Source organism: Erinaceus europaeus, chromosome 4 (genome assembly GCF_950295315.1).
Source record: "Erinaceus europaeus chromosome 4, mEriEur2.1, whole genome shotgun sequence".
In the NCBI taxonomy this organism is placed as follows: domain Eukaryota; kingdom Metazoa; phylum Chordata; class Mammalia; order Eulipotyphla; family Erinaceidae; genus Erinaceus; species Erinaceus europaeus.
In genome coordinates, this window is record NC_080165.1 from 99,259,183 (window position 1) to 99,280,987 (window position 21,805).

The window sequence follows — 21,805 nt, forward strand, 5'->3', positions numbered from 1 at the left end:
CATGATGATGGGAAAGGATCTAAATTGGAGGTGAGAGGATTTTGCAGATGCCTGTCACAGGGAGATGAGAAATTGTACTTAGGTTTCAATGGTTGTATTGTAAACCTCTATCCCTTCCTAATAAAACAATTTGTAAAATGAGCAAAACCTCCAAACCAACTTTGTCTACAAATACACACAGATACTTGAATTTCACTCTGGCTGGTGTATTCAGATGACACGATTCTAAGAACAGATGTTTCTTACTGTCTAGTTCCCACTTTTTCCTTCCTTCCTATTTCTCCAGCCCTTTGAGTTCCTACTTCTGTAGCCTTTGCTAGTATGTGGTTAAAAACTTGTGACTCTCATTGTGTTTGCCTGGGGAACTGGGCCGCTGCCTGAGATTTTAAACTCTTAACGAGATTCTATTCAAGGCTGGTTGCTCTGAATTCCGGGCCTTATATTCTCGTCTAGTTATATGATAAGAAGTATAAATGACCAATTTTCCTTTTAAGAGGCTTCTAAGAAGAAGATGAAAAAAATATTTTAAAAAGGTACAAGGAGAAAGATTTCTTCCCAATATGACTTCAGAGATCACCTATGCTGAAGTGAGATTCAAAAATGAGCCTATGTCCTCAGCCAGCAAGTTAGAGGCTCCCGCAGGTAAGCCATATTTTCTGGTCATTGTTATTCATGAGTAGATGAAGGATGAAGAGGAGTTGCTGTACCAGGAACAAAGAGGATACAGCACTTGTTGAGAAATACAGGGTTGTCAGAAGGTGGGTTGCCTAAGGTTAAGCAGTAGAATGTACAAATGTGCTGTTGCAATAAGTGAGGTGTGAGATACCTACCAAATCTGCTAAGGAAAGTGAAATGAGGCTCAGTTGTCCTCCTGTGCCTTCCAATTCTAAGCGAGACTGTGGTCAGGAGATCAGGCACAGATGCACAGATGCAGGGAACAGCGATGAATTAGTGGTTGGTTCGAAGGGAAGAGTTTGGTGGAGAGTGTTTTGTGTGCATTTCTCAGGACTAGATCAGACTGGAAGAAAATGGCAATTGCAGATGGAAGACTAGAATGTTTTTTTTCTTCAAAGATAATCCTTCTTATAGCTCAAGGGAAATGGTTCTACAATCAGAAAATGTACTCCCTACTCATTTGAGATGGGTTTGACTAAGCTTGGCAGAAGATAAATGGTCACTTGGGTAGCGTATGTGATATTTCAGGCATAGCACAAAAGAGAGAGAGAGAGAAAAAAATACGTGTAGAGCATACAGGAAGCAGTGAGCAGGGTCATAACTACTCATATCTTCCAAATGCCTCTGTGCATTTGGGAAGATATGGGAAATGCTCAGCATGCCTGAGGCTTATTGGCCCTCAGTTCAATCTCTGGCCCTACTTTAAGTCACAGCTGAGCAGTGTTCTGATCAAACAAAAACAAACCAAAGTGGAGAAGAAAAAAAAAAAAAAAGGAAAATACTCAGGGAAACAGTTTTACTCATTAAAAAACCTTATGTCACCACCACTACTATATGTTGAAATGCTCAGTGTAGAGGGGAAAGAAAAGAATAACTAGAGGCTTTACTTGTGTTTATCTTTACCATCTAGAGGTAACTGTAACTTGCATTTTAGTGTGTATTCTTTTCTATGTACATAGGCACACATGTAAATAACTGTTTTTTCCTTTTTTACAAATGAGGTATTACTATATATTAGTGAGGGTTCCCCTACTTAGCAATATGGTGTGACTGAGAAAATAAGTTATAATTTATTTAAGTAACACTGGTTTATAACACTATATAGATTTGAGTCATACAACATTGTATATATATATATATATATATATATATATATTTACCTCCAGGGTTATTGCTGAGGCTGCTCAGTACCTGCACTATGACTCCACTGCTCCTGGAAGCTATTTTACCCCCTTTTTTGCCCTTGTTGTTTATCGTTGCTGTTATTATTATTATTGTTGTTGTTGCTGGATAGGGCAGAGAGAAATTGAGAGAGGATGGGAAGATAGAGAGGGGGAAAGAAAGATAGGCACCTGCAGACTTGCGTCAGCACTTGTGAAGCAACCCCCCTGCAAGTGGGGAGCTGGGGGCTCAAACCCAGATCCTATGCCAGTCCTTGTGCTTCGTACCAAGTATGCTTAACCCACTGCGTTGCCACCCGGCCCCCATAACAACATTATAATTTAATATCTATTACCTTATGATTGCCACCAGAGTTCTAGTTTTCTTCTGCTACTGTATAATTGATCACTGTTTATCAAATTTATCCACCTTCTTTCTCTCTTGTGTTCTATGATAGTAACCTTCACTTTGCACTTAAAGTCTAAGAGAAAATAATTCTATTTTAGTTGTGTGTTTATTTATGAATGATATAGAAAGAAGGAGTCCCTCATGCCACTATATAGCCAGAATTGAGCATTGCTCTGGAAAAAAAAAAGAAAAAGAAAATAGAGGGGGCAGGAGAAAGAACCAGAGTGTCACCTTCACACATGTGATGTCAGGGACTGAATTTGGGAACTCAAGCTTGTAAGTCCTGTGCTTTTGGTCACCTCTCAGGCTATAAGATAAAATAATTATTTTTATAGTTGTATTTATTTACTTATTTATTTACGATATATCAAGGATACACACAGACACAGAGAGAGAGGGAGAGGAAGAGCAAGAAAACACATCGCTGTACCACCTCCCAGGCTGTAAGAGAAAATAATTATTTATATAGCTGTATTTATTTATTTATGATATATCAAGGATGGAGAGAGAGAGAGAGAAAGGGAGAGAGAGGGAGAGAGAAGAGAGAGAGAGCACATCACTCTGGCACAGGTGATGCTGGGATTAAACTCAGGAGAGTCCATCACTTTATGTACTGTGCTAATTCTGGATCATGAGGAAGTAATTCTTAAGTAATTGTTGCTGAAGAGGTCTGACATTACTTGAAGTATGTAATAAGAAATGATTATAGGGGCCGGGTCGTGGTGCACCTGGTTGAGCTCACATGTTATAGTGCACCAGGGCCCAGGTTCAAGCCCCCAGTCCCCACCTGCAAGGGGAAAGCTTTGTAAGTGGTGAAGCAGGGATACAGGTATCTTTCTTTCTCTATCTCCCCCTACCCTCTTGGTTTCTGGCTGTCTCTATCCAATAAAGATAATAAAAAAAATATATCTAAAAAAGTTTTTTTTAAAGAAATGATTATAAAGCTTTATCTGTGGTACTTTTTGAAGTACTAGTTAAAGTAAGAAAGATCTGGATTATTATTTAAATATATAATGAACTATTAAGCAACCACACCATTGAACACTAAAGAGGAAAATAAGATGCTATTAAAATGTTCATGATAAAATGTATAAGAAAATAGTAGGTCAGGAAGCAGTATGTGTGGTGTGTTAACCACATTTGAAAATATGCATAGATGTATATATATTTTAAAAATTGATAGAAAGATACATATCAAAGTATTGCAAAAATGTTAAGGCAGCTATCTTCAATGGTAGAAATATACGCTTTTTTGTGTGTTTCTTTCAAAGTTCTACAATAAACTTTTTTTTGGGGGGGTGGTTGGGAGAGCTCCCTGGAGTAGCATCTGGAGTCATAAGTGAGGGCTGTGTTTATTTTATCAAGTGTCTTTATGATTTTTTTAAGAAACATTCTATTTAAAAATATTTTGTTTGTTCATTGAATAGAGGGAAACTGAGATGGAGAAGGAAAACATAAAAGGGAGTAGAAAAGGGGGAGAAAGAGAGAAAGATATCTTCAGCACTACTTCACCACTTGTGAAGTTTCCCCTCACAGGTAAAGAGTAGGGACTTGAGCCCAGGTCCTTGTATGTAGTAACGTGTGACTTAACTGGGTGTGCCAGTTAACTTAAAAAAAATAGCTTTATTTATTGGATAGAGACAGCTAGAAATTGAGAGGGTAGGGGAAGATAGAGATGCAGAAAGAAAAGGAGACATGCAGCACTGCTTCATTAGTTGCAAAGCACTCAACCAGGTGCACCACCACCCAGCCCCTCCTGTTAATTTTGTTAAAACTTATTTTCTGTGTGCAGCCAGGACATGAACCCAGTCTTGCAATATCACTGGGAGGCTTTCCCCTGCCCAATTTTTTATTCCTTGATTGATTGATTGAGAAAGAGAGAGAGAGAGAGACAGACAGACAGACACACAGAGAGAGAGGAGATGGAGAGAGAGAGGAGACGGGCAGAGACAGAGAGAGCTCCCCTGGAGTCATCCATGATGCTCCCATGTCATGTCAGGGCTCAAACCCAAGGCTTTAAGCAGGGTAAGTCATACCCTCTGCTGGGGGAGCTTCTCCTAGTCCCTCTATATATTTTCTAGCCACTGAGCAGACACACAATTGCTCTACTGCTTTCACTTAGTTTCTTTTTCCAATGCATCACTGACAGTTTTGAAGGGTGTGGCCCAATGTAGTCCAGGAGTTTGTAGCCGCTCTGTGCTTTATGTGCTGAACTCTAAACCACAAAGGGGTGGCCCTGGGGGTGATGATTACAGTTTGTTTTTCATTTTTTTGTTTGTGATTAGTAATAGGCTACAAAATAGAAAGATTACAATGTATATAGTTCCACACTATACCCACTCCACCCCCACAAAGTCTTTTTGAAACAGTTTGATTGCTTCTATTCTACCCCCCCCCCAAGTTCATGTCTATCGTATTCCTAGGTTCTATATATGTGAAATCATCTGGTATTTCATTTCTTCTTCTTTTTAAAAAATATTTATTTATTCCCTTTTGTTGCCCTTGTTTTTTTATTGTTGTAGTTATTATGGTTGTCGTTGTTGGATAGGACAGAGAGAAATGGAGAGAGGAGAGGAAGACAGAGAGGGGGAGAGAAAGATAGACACCTGCAGTGTTGGGAACATGTGTAAGCCTGATAGAGCTTAGGGAGAACCACCCCCGTCCTTGGATGGAGGTCTGAGAAGATAACCTCTTGGTAAGTCTCTCTCAACCGAGGTGAGCATAAGGGGGGGAAACTCAGACTTGGTTCTTTCCTTCTTGACTCTCAGGCCCACAGATACCCCAGTACTTCCCTTCATTAACTGCAGGCCACATGGCCGCAGATTCACTTATTCAAAGTCGCCTTCTGATCACAGAAGAACACACCTTATCACACACTTCATCACACACCTCAGACCCCAGACAAGAGAAATTCCAAACTATATGGCTCTTTGATATCCATCTTCTCTCTGTCTCACCCTATGGGTTTAACCCCTATGCTTCTCTCAAATACCTTTGGATAATTAAGTTGCTTGCGTCATGGAGAATAACTGTTTTGTATCTCAACAATCCCTGTCATACCAGCCCCCTACCTTAGGGGCATGCTGACTGTTAAGAAACCTGTAATTTCTGACATATTTCAGCAATATTCCCTTTGTTTGTTTTTCTATTTAACTCATGTCTACCTTGCTAATAAACGAGTTCTGAGTTCTGAGTTAACACGCTGAGGAGCTCCCTGGTGTCTTTTACTTTGTGTCACCCCTGTTGTGAGCGAGAAAGAACCAGCCCATTACCTTTCCCCTGGAGATCACCCCAACCAGAGAGAGAGAGACCCCGACATCGCAGACCTGCTTCACTGCTTGTGAAGCGACCCCCCTGCATGTGGGGAGCTGGGGACTCGAACCAGGATCCTTATGCTGGTCCTTGCGCTTTGCACAACCTGTGCTTAACCTGCTGCACTACTACCCAACTCCCTGGTCTTTCATTTCTTTACTTATTTTGCTAAGCATAATCACCTCCAATTCTACCCATTTTACCCAAAAGGACATAATATCATTTTTTTTAAATTGCTCAGTAGTATTCCATGGAATATATATATATATATTATATATTATATTATGATATTATAATATATATTATATTATATTATATTATATTATATTATATTATATTATATTATATTATATTATATTATATTATATTATATTATATTATATTATATTATATTATATTATATATATCCCATAACTTCTTTATCTGGTCATCTGTTGATGGGCACTTAGGCTCTTTACACTCCTTGGCTATTGTGAATAATGCAGCTATGAACATAGGGTTGCACATGCCCCTTTGAATTAATGTAATAGACATTATTATTTCCTTTCTGTTTTCATTGTATTTAAAATATCATGGAGGTAGAGGTGTGCCATTTAAGAAAAGGGAGGAGGAGAAGAAAGGAGAGTGAAGGTCAGGTTTTATTATTGATGGAACTAATGTGATTTTTCCTCCAGTTTCCAAACTGAAGACCAGCCCTCACAGAAGTAACCCTGGCATCTACAGGCTTCTTTTGACCCCATTGCTTATACTTCTGCTGCTATTGGCTATCTCATTTTTTGTCACTTTTATCAGTAAGTATCCAACTGAATCTACAAGAAATGTTATTTTTACTTGAAGTGATGGCATCAATACTCACTGACATCAGACTTACCCAAGAATGTGAAAAGGAAGCCTCTGGGGAAGGCATAGTTTGTGGGACTTCATCAGAAAACATATTTTTTGTTTAGGCTACTCCTCTGTACAAACCAATGGAATCTGCTTTTCAGAGAAATGGAGGAGTGTGTGTGTGTGTGTGTGTGTGTGTGTGTGTGTGTGTGTGTGTGTGTGTGTTTCTGCTACAAAATGAAGTCCACAAGGTATTATTCCTACACCAAACTGCAATGTGAGGACAAGTCTATGCTTTCTAAATAATGTTATCAAACCAGACCTTTCTGATGCTCAGGCAGATATTTTGAAATGAGCAGGTGGGGAAGAAGGAGTTGGGAAGAAGTAGTATAGAAAAAATTTTCCATTGAATTTTGCCTGTGATTGTTTCTGTCCTATCCAAGGCTATATGAGATGTAAAAGCCAATTTAGCAAGTAGGCAGATTTCTATAATTCTACAGGTTTAAGAATCTGGGGTCTGGTGGTGGTGCACCCAGTAGAAAGCACATGTTGTCATGTACAAGGACCTGGGTTCAAGCCCCTTGTTCCCACCTGTAAAGGAGGAAGTTTCATGAACAGTGAAGCAGTGCTGCAGGTATCTCTCTTTCTCACTCTACAACTCCCCTGCCTCTCTCAACAAATAAAATAAAAACAAAAGAAGAACAAAAGGCAGACAGGAAAATAAGAGAGAAAAAGAAAATGATAGCCAGAAGCTGTGGATTCATAATCCCCAGGCAGAGAGCCTCAGTGATAATTTCAGTGGTAATAATTAATAACAATAAAAATAATGCCACCTGATCAAATTTATAAAAGATATAAAACTGTTATGTAACTTGCTTTGCCACGACCCAGATTCAAACCCAGCCCCTGCCCATACTAGGGGAAGCTTTGATGCTGTGGTGTTTATCCCTTCATTCTTGTCTTTCCTTTTCCCTTTTTAAAAAATATCTTTTAAATTTATAAAACAGAAATATTGACAAGACTATTAGATAAGAGGGGTACATTTCTACACAATGCCCACTCCCCAGAGCCCCATGTCCAATCCCCTCCCTTGATAGCTTCCCTACTCTTTTTTTTTTCCTTTCCCTACTCTTTACCTCTCTGGGTGTATGGATCTTGGAACATTGTGGGGTGCAGAAGGTGGAAAGTCTGGGTTCTGTAATTGCTTCTCTGCTGAACATGGGCATTGGTAGGTCGATCCATACTCTCAGCCTGTCTCTATATTTCCCTAGTGGGGCAGGGATTTGGGGTGGTGGGCTCTAAGACAAATGGTGGGGTCTTCTGCCCAAGGAAGTTGGGTTGTCAGCATGGTATCATTTGGAATCTGGTGGCTGAAAAAGAGTTAAGATATAATGCAGAAAACAAAACAAATAAAAAAAAAAACCTAGTGTAGTCACAGGCCCTTTGGAATAGAACTAAAATAGGCCTACTAGCTATCTACAACTTCCAACTCTTCGTCTGCACTATTCCAACCTCTAGGTTCACGATTAGTCAACAACTTGTTTGGCTTTATATGCTAACTCTTTTCAGCCACCAGGTTCCAGATGCTACCATGATGCCAACCAGATTTCCCTGGACAGACAACCCAATATGTCCTGGAGCCCTGCTTCCCCAGAATTCTGCCCCACTAAAGAAAGAGAGAGACAGGCTGGGAGTATAGATTGGCCTGTCAATGCCCATGTTCAGCGGGGAAGCAATTATAGAAGCCAGACCTTCCACCTTCTGCATCCCACAATGACCCTGGGTCCATACTCCCAGAAGGATAAGGAATAGGGAAGCTATCAGGGGAGGGGATGAGATGCGGAGTTCTAGTGGTGGGAATTGTGTGGAATTGTACCCTTCTTATCCTATGGTTTTGTCAGTTTCCTTTTTATAAATAAAAAAAAAATGAAAAAAATAATGCAGAACAAATTGTTGACTACTCTGCTGGTCTAGCTTCACGGGTGAGAGACAGACGACCAGGGACTCATGGCTGAGCTGGGAACACAGTTCAAACTTTATTGATGAGGAATGCAGTGCAAGATAACTATCTCTAATCACAATCATGTCCTATATATATCTCCTGAGCTCGCATTCTGTGGTCATGGCTAGGAATGTTCTAGGCTGCACCCATTGCCAGACCCATCTTTCTTGAGTGGTAGAGGATTTTGGTTCAACCTCCCTTTGGAGAATGGAACAAACCCTACCATTGTTGATCCACACTGAAGGCAAGGTCCTTTAGGCACCCACAAAATGCTTCATTATGTTGTTTCTGATGGAGATGACCAGTGACAGTAGAGAAAGGGATCTACTAGAGGACTAGGCTCATCATGTCTGTGTGGGAATCCCAGGATTCCCTGACTAGGGCCCCAGGAGATGAGGTGGCCTGGAAATAAGCCAAAAAGCCATAATTAAAGTATGCCAGTCTCTTACCCTTATCCAGCTTTTGTAGTCTGACAAAAGTCTTACTTTTTCTGACAAGGTTAGCTTTGGAGTGATTGAGGGAAGTGAAATACAAAGTAGGTGAGGAGGCTATCTAGCTCTAAGTTGAAACTATTTGATTAAGTACTTTATGTTGTCTTTTTTAGGTCTTTCCACTTGCTTGCTGCACTTATTGGGTCACTGAAAACTATTGTGTACTTTTGCTTTAAGGTATATATATTTCCCTTAACTTATGGGTACATGTGTACATGTGCTGTCTCTTGGGCACTGGTTCATATCTAGGTGTTGGGGCTTTGTTAGGAAGTGCACTACCCAAAATAGAATTAAGGAGTCCTGTGAGCTAGGAACGGTCTCACCAGAGTACTGGAGCTGAAGGGTTGACATCACATGTCTGTCATCTGTGGATACAATCAGAAGTGAAACATGTAGAGGCGTTACTGCGGTTCTAGTTGCATTGATTTGGTTGAGATTAGCAGATGCAGTATCAGGCCATCATCTTTTTAAATTTCCAAGTTCTACTCTATTTAGTATATGTCCCATAACTTCCTTATAGCTTGATAGGATTTTTTTTCTTTTAAATAGAGAAAGAGAAGGGAGAGAGAGAGAGAGAGAGAGAGAGAGAGAGAGAACAGCACTAAAGTTTCCTCAGTGTGATGGGAGCCAAGGTTGAACCTGGGTTGCTCACATGGGAAAGCAGCACATATCCAACTGGGTTACTTTTACCAGATATAAGCCAATATAAAACTTAGTGAGAGAAAATGACAACTTATTAACTCTCAGTTCTGTGGCTTGACAGTTTGATTTAGGCTCAAATGGGAAGTGTCTTTAGTCCTGATTGAAACTATTCATATGAATGAAGTCAGGTACCAGATGTAGCTAACTCACCTTCTGAGGAAGAGGATGTCAGTTGTAATGACACAGACAATTTGACCACATTTCTTTTCTTTCCTTTTCCTTCTGCTCCTCCTCCTGCTCCTCTTCCTCCTCCTTTTTATTTTTTTGATTCCAGGATTATCATTGGGGCTTGGTGCTGGTACTAGAAATCCACTGCTCCTGACAGCCACATTTTATTGGAAAGGACAGAGAAATTGAGAGAGGAGGGGGACATAGAGAGGAGAGAGACACTTGCAGACCTGCTTCACTACTTGTGAAGCATTTCCCTTGCAGGTGGGGAGCCAGGGACTCGAACCTTGATCCTTGTGTGAATCCTTACACTTAATACTATGTGCATTTAACTGGGTGAGACCCCTCCCAATGTATTTCATAATTGATCAGACTAGTCTGAGCTTGTTCAGATGTTACTGGTAGTTCTCTAAGAGTGAGAGTAGAAGGAACAGGCAGTGGCTCACCTGGAAGAGTACTATGCACAAAGACCTGGGTTTGAGCCCCTTGTCTCCATATTTAGTGTGTATGGGGGGAAGTTTTATGAGTATTGAAACAGTGCTGCAGGTATTTCTCCTCTCTGCCTCTTTCCATCTCAGTGGAAACTCCATCATTCCCAGTGGTCTTTTCCCTCTCCTTTTCTTTCTTTTCAGAGAGAGAGAGAGAGAGAGAGAGAGAGAGAGAGAGAGAGAGAGAGAAAAGGAAAGACAACTGGAGCACTACTCCATTGCTCATGAAACTTCCCCCCTGTAGATGGGGAGGAGGGTTTGGACTGAATTCTTGCACAAGATAATATGTGCATATACCGGCTCTTGTATTGGTCTTATATGTCACAGTCATGAAAGACATTGACATTTTTAAACGCATGATTATTCATATTTTGCTTATAGAAACTAGTTTTTGGCAGAGTTGTGCTAAAAGGAAAGTTGAAGACAAGAAGCAAATGGCTAAGAAGACAGCATAATGGTTCTTTCTGCACAAGACTTTTAGGCCTGAGGCTCTGAGGTCCCAGGTTCAGTCCCCAGAACAAAACTATAAGGCAGGGATCAACCGTGCTCTGGTCTTTCTCTCTCTGTATCTCTCACATTAAAAAACAAATACAATATTTTTTAAAAAGAACGAAAGTTAAAACAAAAAGATTTGAAGCAGATCAAGTTGTGAAAAGTCAATTCCTCTTCCAGTTAGAAATAGTGGTGTCTGTTCTAAGGCTATTGGTGGTGAAGAAAGAGGGAGTAGTTTTGAATGATAAAGAGGGAGAGGTGTAATAAATAGTTCTTAAAGATTTACTATTTATTTTATGAGAGAGACCAGAGAATTGCTTTGACATGCATAACAGTGTTGATGATTAAAACCAGGGCTGAAGCTCATGAATGCAAGCAAGTCTTGTAGTCTGTTGAACTACCTTACCTCCTTGGCCATTTGATGAATATTTAGATCTGGGGGATAAGGAACTGACAAGTGTAGGTCCAATATTCTGACCTGGTGAACTCAGAATCATGAAGTTACTTAAAGAGGATGTGTAGCAACTTTTTTTTTAAAGTTTTTAAAAAAATTTTCTTTATTGGGGAATTAATGTTTTGCAGTAAATATAATAGTTTGTACATGCATAACATTTTTCATTTTTCCACACAATATAACCCACACTGGGTCCTCTGCCATCCTGATTTAGGACCTGAACTCTCCTCACCCACCCCAGAGTCTTTTACTTTGGTACAAAACACTAACTCCAGTCCATGTTCTACTTAGTGTTTTCTCTTTTGATATTGCTTTTCAACTTCTGCCTACGAGTGAGATCATCCCATACTCATCCTGTTTCTGACTTATTTAACATGGTTTCTTCAAGCTCCATCCAAGATGGGCTGAAAATGGTGAAGTTGCCGTTTTTACTCTGAAAGTGTCCAGTAGTTCTAGTTTATCTCTTCATTTAGCTCCCTTGTTTCTTTATTGATTTTCTTCCTGGATGATCTGTCAGGTTGAGAGAGTGGGGTGTTGAAGCCCCTACTATTACTGTGATGCTGTTAATATATTGGTGTAGTTCTTTCAGTAGATGTTTGATGTATTTAGATCACACCTCCTTGGTGCATAAATGTTGATAATCATTAAGTCCTCTTGATTGATTGATCCTTTGAGCACTAAGTAATATCCATCCCTATCTTTTAAAATTTTATTTAATTTAAGGTCTATTGTGTCAGATATGAGCATAGCTGTTCCTACCTTTTTTTTTTTTTTTTTTTGTGGTCCATTGTCTTGTATGGTAGTTTTCCATCCTTTCACTCTGAGTCTGTGTTTGTCTTATTAAGTTAGGTGGGATTCCTGTAGACAACATATGGTTGTGTTGTATTTTCTGCTCTATCTTCCTACTCTGTCCCTTTTAATATGTGAATTCAGGCCATTGGAATTTATTAATATTATAGATTGAAAATATTTTGATGCCATTATTATAGGTTTTTAGAGTATTCTGATATATGACATGTTTATGGTGATCTGATTGTTTATAGGAGACCTTTCAGAACTTCTTTCAGGGCAGGTTTGATGATAGTTGATCCCTTCAACTGTTGCTTGTCTGAGAAGGTTTTTATGCCTCCATCTAGTCTGAATAACAATCTAGCAGGACACAGTATTCTTGGTTGTTAGCCTTTCTCATTGAGCGCTTGATAGACATCTTGCCATTCTCTTCTGGCCTGTAGTGTTTGTGTGGAGAAGTCTGCTGCTGATCTTATGGGTTTTCCTCTGTAGGTGACTCTTTGTTTTTCTCTTGCAGCCTTCAGGATCCTTTCTTTATCCTTATTCCTTTTCACTCTAAGTATGATGTGTCTTGGTGTCCTTCAGGATCCTTTATCCTTATTCCTTTTCATTTTAAGTATGATGAGTCTTGGTGTCTTTAAGTCTGGGTTAATTCTGTTTGGAACTCTCTGGGATTCTTGAACCTTTATGTCTTTTATGTTGTCTAGACTAGAGAAGTTCTCATCTATTATATCCTGTAGAATGTTTTCTTCCCCTCCCTATCTTTCTTCCTCTGGTAAGCCTACAATACATATACTATTTCTTTTGAAGTCATCCCATATATCTCTGTTGTTGTTTTCAGTATCTCTTAATCCCTTTTTGAGATCTCTTACTTCTTTCTTAGTTGTCTCTAATTCGTCCTCTATCTTGCTAATTCTGTCTTCAGCCTCATTTATTCTATTCTCTCTCCTCTGTGTTGTTTTATGTAGTTCAGCTATTTTGTTACCATGTTCTGATACTGTATTAGCTTGTTCAGCTAGTTGTGCTCTTAGCTCAGCTATTTCAGTTTTCAGCTCTCTAATTACCTCCAGATAGTGCTTTTTTTCAGAGATTCATTTGTTGTTTCTGCATCTCTGATGACAATTCTTTCAAACTCTTTTCTCACTCTTGTGACTAATTCCTCAGCTGGCATTTGGATGTTGATCTCATTCCTCTATGTTTCTACCTCTGGGGGGCTTTAAGCTGGACTTTCGTCCTGGTTCATTTCTCCAGTGTTTCTCCTTGGTCTAATCATTATTACAGTGTGCTGTGAGTTCCTTCTCTCAGTACTTTTCAGTCCACTGACCACTCTTGCCTGGATTGATTTGTGTCTAAGTAAGATACTTAAGGAGTTCATAGTTGTGGAAATTAACAGTTGTTTCAATGTTATTTTAATCCCTGAGTTGAAGCACATTGGCTGTTAAGCCTTTTTTGTTCTTTTTCTTCCCTATAGGCTATGGTAGCCTGAGGGCTTTTTAACTATAAGTAGGTTTTTTAGCTTAATCATTCACTCCCATGACTTAGTGGGTTCCCAAAGTAGTCCCAGCCTTGTCTTGTTGCAGTCTCAAGTGATCTTTGCTATTCCTTGTTCTTTAGAGAAGTTTCTCAACTGGGTAGAGCTGGAGGTCTGGGCAGAGTTGTAGTCTCTGCATGCTCTGGTGATTTGATGGGTTCCCAAAGTGGTTCTAGTCCTGTCTTGTTGCAATCCCATGTGGTCTCCTTTGTTATTCCTAGTTGACCAGAGAGAGGAGAGGAGAGGAGAGGAGAGGAGAGAAATGCAGCTGCTCCTACTCTATAGCCCTTCCTCTGCAAGTCCTGTTAGCATAACTTTGTTATGTAAGGATGGTACCTCAGTCTTACAGGACTCTGGAAACCTTAAATATATGTGTCAAGGGAAACATCATTATCTACAATTTCAGGAGAGAGGTCTTAGTTTTGTAAGTCATTTACTTACAAGTAGCAGTAGATATCAAGAGGACCCATGCTAGCAGTCAAGGAGAAAATTTAACATGAGAAAGAAGGGTAAGGATAGAACTTAGGGACTGGTACATTTTCCAAGAGATGGATGGAGGAAGAAAAACCTACAGAGGAACATTAGAAGTAACAGCAAGATGGAGAAGCAATTACAGAAGCCAGACTTTCCACCTTCTGTAACTGAAAATAATCCTGGGTCCATACTCCCAGAGGGATAAAGAATAGGAAAGTTTCTAACGGAGGCCATGGTATACTGAAATCTGGTAGTGGGAACTGTGAAACTGAACCCCTCTTTTTTTTTTTAATTTTTAATTTTTTATTTAAGAAAGGATTAATTAACAAAACCATAGGGTAGGAGGGGTACAACTCCACACAATTCCCACCACCCAATCTCCATATCCAACCCCCTCCCCCGATAGCTTTCCCATTCTCTATCCTTCTGGGAGCATGGACCCAGGGTCATTGTGGGTTGCAGAAGGTAGAAGGTCTGGCTTCTGTAATTGCTTCCCCGCTGAACATGGGCGTTGACTGGTTGGTCCATACTCCCAGTCTGCCTCTCTCTTTCCCTAGTAGGGTGGGTCTCTGGGGAAGCTGAGCTCCAGGACATATTGGTGGGGTCTTCAATCCAGGGAAGACTGGCCGGCATCCTGATGGCATCTGGAACCTGGTGACTGAAAAGAGAGTTAACATACAAAGCCAAACAAATTGTTGAGCAATCATGGACCCAAAGCTTGGAAAAGTGGAGAGGAAGTATTAGGGAGGTACTCACTGCAAACTCTAGTGTACTTCTGCTTTCTTACTTTGGTGCCATACTCCAAACTCAGTCAATTTCTGCTTTGCGTTTCTACTTTTTTTTTTTTACATGCATAACATTCCCCAGAACCTGGGTCTTCGGAGCTTTGGGCATGAAATCCTCTTTGTCTAGCCATTATGCTATATGCCCTACCCTAAAATATCTCTTTATGATAAAAATTGAGAAAAACAACAAATCCCTGTTTCTTAATTCCCAAAATAATTTTCTTTTTTCTTTTTTATTTCTTTTTTATTTTTTTAAAAATAATTTATTTCTTTATAGGGGAATTAATGCTTTACATTCAACAGTAAATACAATAGTTTGAACATGCATAACATTCCCCAGATTCCCATTTAACAATACAACCCCCACTATTTCATTCATCATTTTTCATGGACCTGTATTCTCCCCACCCACCCACCCACCCCAGAGTCTTTTACTTTGGTGTAATACTCCAATTCCATTTCAGGTTCGACTTGTGTTTTCTTTTCTAATCTTGTTTTTCAACTTCGGCCTGAGAGTGAGATCATCCCGTATTCATCCTGTTTCTGACTTATTTCACTCAACATGATTTTTTCAAGGTCCATCCAAGATCGGCTGAAAACGGTGAAGTCACCATTTTTTACAGCTGAGTAGTATTCCATTGTGTATATATACCACAACTTGCTCAGCCACTCATCTGTTGTCGGACACCTGGGTTGCTTTCAGGTTTTGGCTATTACAAATTGTGCTGCCAAGAACATATGTGTACACAGATCTTTTTGGATGGATGTGTTGGGTTCCTTAGGATATATCCCCAGGAGGGGAATTGCAGCGTCATTGGGTAGGTCCATTTCTAGCCTTCTGAGAGTTCTCCAGACTGTTCTCCACAGAGGTTGGACCAATTGACATTCCCACCAGCAGTGCAAGAGGGTTCCTTTGACCCCACACCCTCTCCAGCATTTGCTGCTGTTACCTTTTCTGATGTGTGACATTCTCACAGGAGTGAAGTGATACTGAACCCCTCTTATCTTACAGTTTTGTCAGTCATTATTAAATAATAATAATAATAATAATAATAAAAAAAGAAGTAACAGCAAGAAAGGTGAGATGGGCAGAGGAAATAGCATAATAGCTATGCAAAAAGATTTTCATGCTAGAGGCTCCTAATTCTTAAATTCAATCCCCTGCACTACCATAAACCAAAGATGAAGAGTGATCTGACCAAACAAACAAAAAACAAAATCAGAAAGAGGAGTGTCCTGATAGTTAAAGAGGAAAGACATAGGACCAAGTATTGCAGGAGAGAAGCAAAGGGGAAAAACACTAGGAAGTGGTGCTGGAATGTTAATGATGCTTCAGCTCAAAGGGTGGTCTTAGTGGAGCAATGGGAACAGAAGCCAGCATATGGCAGAACAATAAGGTGAGGAGGGAAGAGGAAATTCGCTTTCTCTAGGCAACAGTAGGCTAGTTTCAGATTGTGAGAAATGAGAGCATGTTGGAGTACTGAGGAATTCAGTAGTTGAAATGGAGATAGGAAAGCCAAGATGAGGAAGATAACAATGCTCTCACTTCTTGGTTATTTTTGGATTTTTTTTTTGCACTCTTTTAAATATTTATTTATTTCCTTTTGTTGCCCTTGTTTTTCATTGTTGTAGTTATTGTTGTTATTGATGTCATTGTTGTTGGGTAGGATACAGAGAAATGGAGAGAGGAGGGGAAGACAGGAGGAGAGAAAGATAGACACCTGCAGACTTACTTCACTGCCTGTGAAGCAACTCCCCTGCAGTTGGGGAGCCAGGGGCTCAAACCGGAATCCTTACGCTGGTCCTTGTGCTTCGTGTCAATGCGTTTAACATTGTGCTACCATCTGACTCCCTAATTTTGGACTTTTAAGTCCCCCCCCCCCCCCACACACACACTGAGAGTAATCCAGAGGTCCTCAGATGGAGCTCAGCTTTTCCTCAAGGTGCATGTGCTTAGTCTCAGCTGCAAATGCTTAGCCATTTTCTCTCCATCCTCCCTGCTCCAAGGCTGTGTTTGCACATGTCACACTTAGGACTGAATAAGATGAGCAGGTCCTTTGTTATAATGTATCGAAAGGGCTCCATTCATATTATTGTAATGGAACTGTCATGAACTTTCTTTTTAAATATTTTATTTATTTATTTATTTATTTTAGATAAAGACAGAAAATTGAAAGGGAGGAGATAGATAGACAACTACAACACTGCTTTACCATTCATAAAACTTCCGCCCCTCTCCACAATTGGAAAATAGGGGCTTGAACCCAAGTCCTTGAGCTTTATACCATGTGTGCTACTCCTGGCTCCTATAGAATTTCAATGACTGATTTTTCAGTTTCTCTGGAGAGATCTATGGTTTCAGATCAATGAAACTAGAATATGTTGAAGTCGAGGTGATGGGAATATTTTCAACAGTCAGGATATTCTACTCAAGTAATTGGGGATTTATATATATATATATTTATTTATTTATTATTTATAAAAAGGAAACATTGACAAAACCATAGGATAAAAGGGATACAACTCCACACAATTCCTACTACCAGATCTCCATAACCCATCCCTTCCCCTGACAGCTTTCCTGTTCTTTAACCCTCTGGGAGTATGGACCCAAGGTCATTGTGGGATGCCGAAGGTGGAAGGTCTGGCTTCTGTAATTGCTTCCCCGCTAAACATGGGCATTGACTGGTTGATCCATACTCCCAGTCTGCCTCTGTCTTTCCCTAGTAGGGTGGGCCTCTGGGGAAGCGGAGCTCCAGGACACATTCGTGGGATTGTCTGTCCAGGGAAGTCTGGTCGGCATCATGCTAGCATCTGGAGCCTGGTCGTTGAAGAGAGAATTAACATACAAAGCCAAACAAATTGTTGAACAATCATGAACTTAAAGGCTAGAATAGTGCAGATGAAGACTTGGGGGGGAGTCCTCCATATTGTAGTATATTCCAAAGGGCCTGTGGCTATACTAGTTTTTTTTTTTTTCCCTGAGCATGAAATCTGATATGCAGGTGGAAGATTTTGTTCTTATAAAGAATGAAAGAGTTCAAGTCCCCTGTCCCTACCTTCATGGGGTGTGGGGGATATATTCATTCACAAATGGTGAAGCAGGACTACTGGTCTCTCTTTCCTAATCTCCTTCTTTAACTCTCTTTTTCTCCTTGTCCTGTCAAATAGAATAACAATAATAAATAAAGTTTTTCAATTCAAGAAAGCCACAATGAAGTCTACAGTCATAACACTACCAGGAAAATGAATGGTGTTATTCTCTTTTTCAGTTTTCTTTCAGAAGTATTCTCAGCTTAAAGAAAAAAAAAATTCAAAAGAAGTGATTCACACAATGTTGCAATGTATGAAAGGAAACACTACCATCGAAGGTAATAATTAATGGGTCTAAAATCCAGTTGTTAATTGTACTGTGGAGTGGGGGAGACAGCATAATGGTTATGCAAAAAGACTTTCATGCCAGAAGCACCTAAGTCCCAGGTTCAATTCCTAGCAACACTATAAGCCACAGTTAAGCAGTGCTCTGGTAAACAAACAAACAAACAAACAAAACAAAAAACTTAGTTGTACTGTATACAGATACCAAGTCAATTTTCCCAGTATGATTTATGAGTGGACTAGATTAAGAAGTTGAGTTTGGGGTCAGGTAGACAGCTCAACAAATAGAATGTACAATTTACCGTGTGCTTGACTGGGGTTTGAGCCCCCCCCCCCCCCACCACATGGAGCACTATACAAAGGAGAAGCTTCACAAGAGGTAAGGCAGTTGTTTTCCTGTTTCTGTCTCTCCTTCTGTCTTTCACCTGTAGCTGATAAAGTAAAAAAAGTCTGTTGGAAATGGTGGAATTGTGAAGACACAGAGCCTCAGCAAGGCTCTGGCAGAAAAAAATAATAAAGAAATTGAGTTTCACGCTCATTTTAAGCTTTAATTTCATTAGTATATAGGAGCTCAGAGTTTCTTTTTGAACCCAGGTTTTCAGACATGCAAGGAATACACACTTACCTGCTTGGCCATCTCTCAGGCTACAGACTTCAAATTCTCCTAAGTATATTATTCATTTATCACACTTGTTCTGTTTTTTTTTTTTTTAATTTTTTATTTAAGAAAGGATTAGTGAACAAAAGCATAAGGTAGGAGGGGTACAACTCCACACAATTCCCACCACCCGATCCCCATAACCCACTCCCTCCCATGGTAGCTTTCCCATTCTCTATCCCTCTGGGAGCATGGACCCAGGGTCGTTGAGGGTTGCAGAAGGTAGAAGGTCTGGCTTCTGTAGTTGCTTCCCCGCTGAACATGGGCGTTGACTGGTCGGTCCATACCCCCAGTCTGGCTCTCTCTTTCCCTAGTAGGGTGTGTCTCTGGGGAAGCTGAGCTCCAGGACACATTGGTGGGGTCTTCAATCCAGGGAAGCCTAGCCAGCATCCTGGTGGCATCTGGAACCTGGTGATTGAAAAGAGTTAACATATGAAGCCAAACAATTTGTTGAGCAATCATGGATCCCAAGCTTGGAATAGTGGAGAGGAAGTGTTAGGGAGGTACTCACTGCAAACTCTAGTGTAATCCTGCTTTCAGGTATATATTTTGCAGTAGTTTATGGATACGTGTGCACATAAGCTCTCTCTCACAGAAACTGGTGTATATCTAGGTTATGGGACTTTGTTAGAAAGTGAACTACCTGAGATGAAATTAGAGTGTACTATTAAAGGAAAGGTCTCACCCGAGTAATGAAGCTGAAGGGTTGTCATTCCACACGTGAAGTCTCTGGATACAGTCTGAGGTGAAGCATGTTGAGATGGCAGTCGTTGCTTTGGTTAGGTTGTGATCGGCGGATGCAATATTATTTGGTTTGGATTGGGAGATGTATACGGGAAAGTGGGCCCTATCCAAGGGTTCCAGGACTGGGGAAAGTAGGGGCTCTATAGTGAAGATGTGAGGTTCCTGCTGTCTTAGGGTTCAAAAAGACAATCAATAGTTAATATTATCATCACATTATTTGTTAATTGGGTTAACTTTGAAAAGTCCCTTTGTTATGGTTTGCTGTACAGTACCCAGTATCTTGTATATAGCTGTGCTATTGGAAGCTTCTAATCTACTTGGTCTAGGCTTTTGAGAGAGTCCGTATATCAAATACATAGCCTATATATTAAAAAGATTCAGTTTGTGTTTTGAGAAACTTTGAGACATACAATTGATTTCCCCCTCTCATATTAATTAACTACTGATTTATATGTCTACATTTTGCTAGGAGTGTACATAAACACCATTCCCACCACCAAGGGACTGTGACCCATCCCTCCCGCCCACTCCCACCCCCCACTGGCCCAGGAAGCTACATGTCTACCCCTCACCACTGGGTTTTTACTTTGGTGCCCAGTTACTTACAATTTGATCAGGTCCTGCTTTTAGTTTCCCTTTCAGATCTTCTAAGTCAGCTTCTGTTGATGAGTGGGATCATCCCATACTCATCTTTATCTTTCTGACTTAGTTCACTTAACATAATTCCTTCTAGCTCTGTCCAAGATGGGTCAGAGAAGGTGGGTTCATTGTTCTTCATAGCTGCATAGTATTTCATTGTGTATATATACCACAGCTTTCTCAGCCACTCATCTGGTGTTGGGCACCTGGGTTGCTTCCAGGTTTTAGCTATTATGAATTGTGCTGCTATGAACATAGGAGTACACACCTCTTTTTGGTTGGGTGTTATGGAGTCCTTGGGGTATAACCCCAGGAGAGGAATTATTGGGTCATATGGAAGGTCCATGTCTAGCCTTCTGAGAGTTTTCCAGACTGCTCTCCACAGAGGCTGTACCAATTTACATTCCCACCAGCAATGTAAGAGGGTTCCTCTGTCCCCACATCCTCTCCAGCATTTGTTGCTGCTGTCCTTTTTGATGTATGCCATTCTTACAGGAGTGAGGTGGTATCTTAGTGTTGTCTTAATTTGCATTTCTCTGACAATCAGTGACCTAGAGCCGTTTTTCATATGTTTGTTAGCCTTTTGGATCTCCTCTGTGGTGAATGTTTTGTTCATTTCCTCTGCCCATTTTTGGATGGGGTCATTTGCTTTTTTGCGGCTAAGTTTGCTGAGCTCTTTATATATTTTGGTGATTAGTTTCTTGTCTGATGTCTGGCATGTGAAGATCTTCTCCCATTCTGTGAGGGGTCTCTCTGTTTGTTTAATAGTTTCTTTGGATGTGCAGAAGCTTTTCAATTTGATGTAGTCCCATTGGTTTGTTTCTGCTTTGGTCTTCCTTGCAATTGGGTTTGATTCATCAAAGATGTCCTTGAGGTGTAGGTGGGAAAGTGTTTTACCAATGTTTTCCTCTAAGTATTTGATTGTTTCTGGTCTGACATCTAGGTCTTTGATCCATTTGGAGTTGATTTTTGTTTCTGGTGAGATAAAGTGGTTCAATTTCATTCTTCTGCATGTTTCAACCCAGTTTTCCCAGCACCATTTATTTAAAAAAAATATTTATTTCATATTTCTGAGAGGGGTCCAATGCTTTAATACACTGTACTGCATCCCAGTTTCTGTCTCTCACCTCCCCCACTCCTCTTTTGAATATGCCTATTTATTAAGACTGGCATCCTCTTACTGGAGAGGTGGCTCAGAGTGGCAAGTGCATGTCTTCCATGCCTGAAACCTTATCCAATTTCCAGTATCACAGGAGAGCACCTAGAACAGATATGAGTGGAATTCCATAGATGGTAGAGTGGTGCTTTGGTGTCTCTCCCATTTCTTGCTCACTTGGCCCCACCCCTTGTAAAAATGTGACCCAAAATGAATCTCCCAAGTGTCATCTGTGTTTTAAGAAAACACACTCTATGTACACTAAACATTTCTTGCCTAATATATTAAATACACTTTCCTAAAGACAACACCAACAGTGAAAAGTCATGTCTTTGTTGAATGTAGTGTATTTTGACATGATGAAGATAGTATTTTGTATATATGGTCTATTTTTCTGAAGGCCACTATTTCCAGTGAGATCTATATGAGAATGTCAGGCAAATTATAGTAGAAGCATCCTATAATGCACTTAA

The 21,805-nt window shown here is 40.2% G+C and overlaps 1 protein-coding gene across 2 annotated transcripts in view; it reads left to right on the forward strand.

Moving 5' to 3' along the window:
* The first annotated feature begins 314 nt into the window (after positions 1–314).
* CLEC4A (C-type lectin domain family 4 member A) overlaps positions 315–21,805 on the forward strand; it is a 173,096-nt gene continuing 151,605 nt past the window's right edge. The window contains exons 1-3 of one of the 2 annotated variants that reach the window (XM_060190128.1): positions 315–642; positions 6,231–6,347; positions 18,030–18,128. In XM_060190128.1, the coding sequence (XP_060046111.1) occupies positions 561–642; positions 6,231–6,347; positions 18,030–18,128 (298 nt within the window). In that variant the 5' untranslated portion in view covers positions 315–560. The remainder of the gene's footprint in view (positions 643–6,230; positions 6,348–18,029; positions 18,129–21,805) is intronic. The other variant, XM_060190127.1, reaches the window with a different exon arrangement.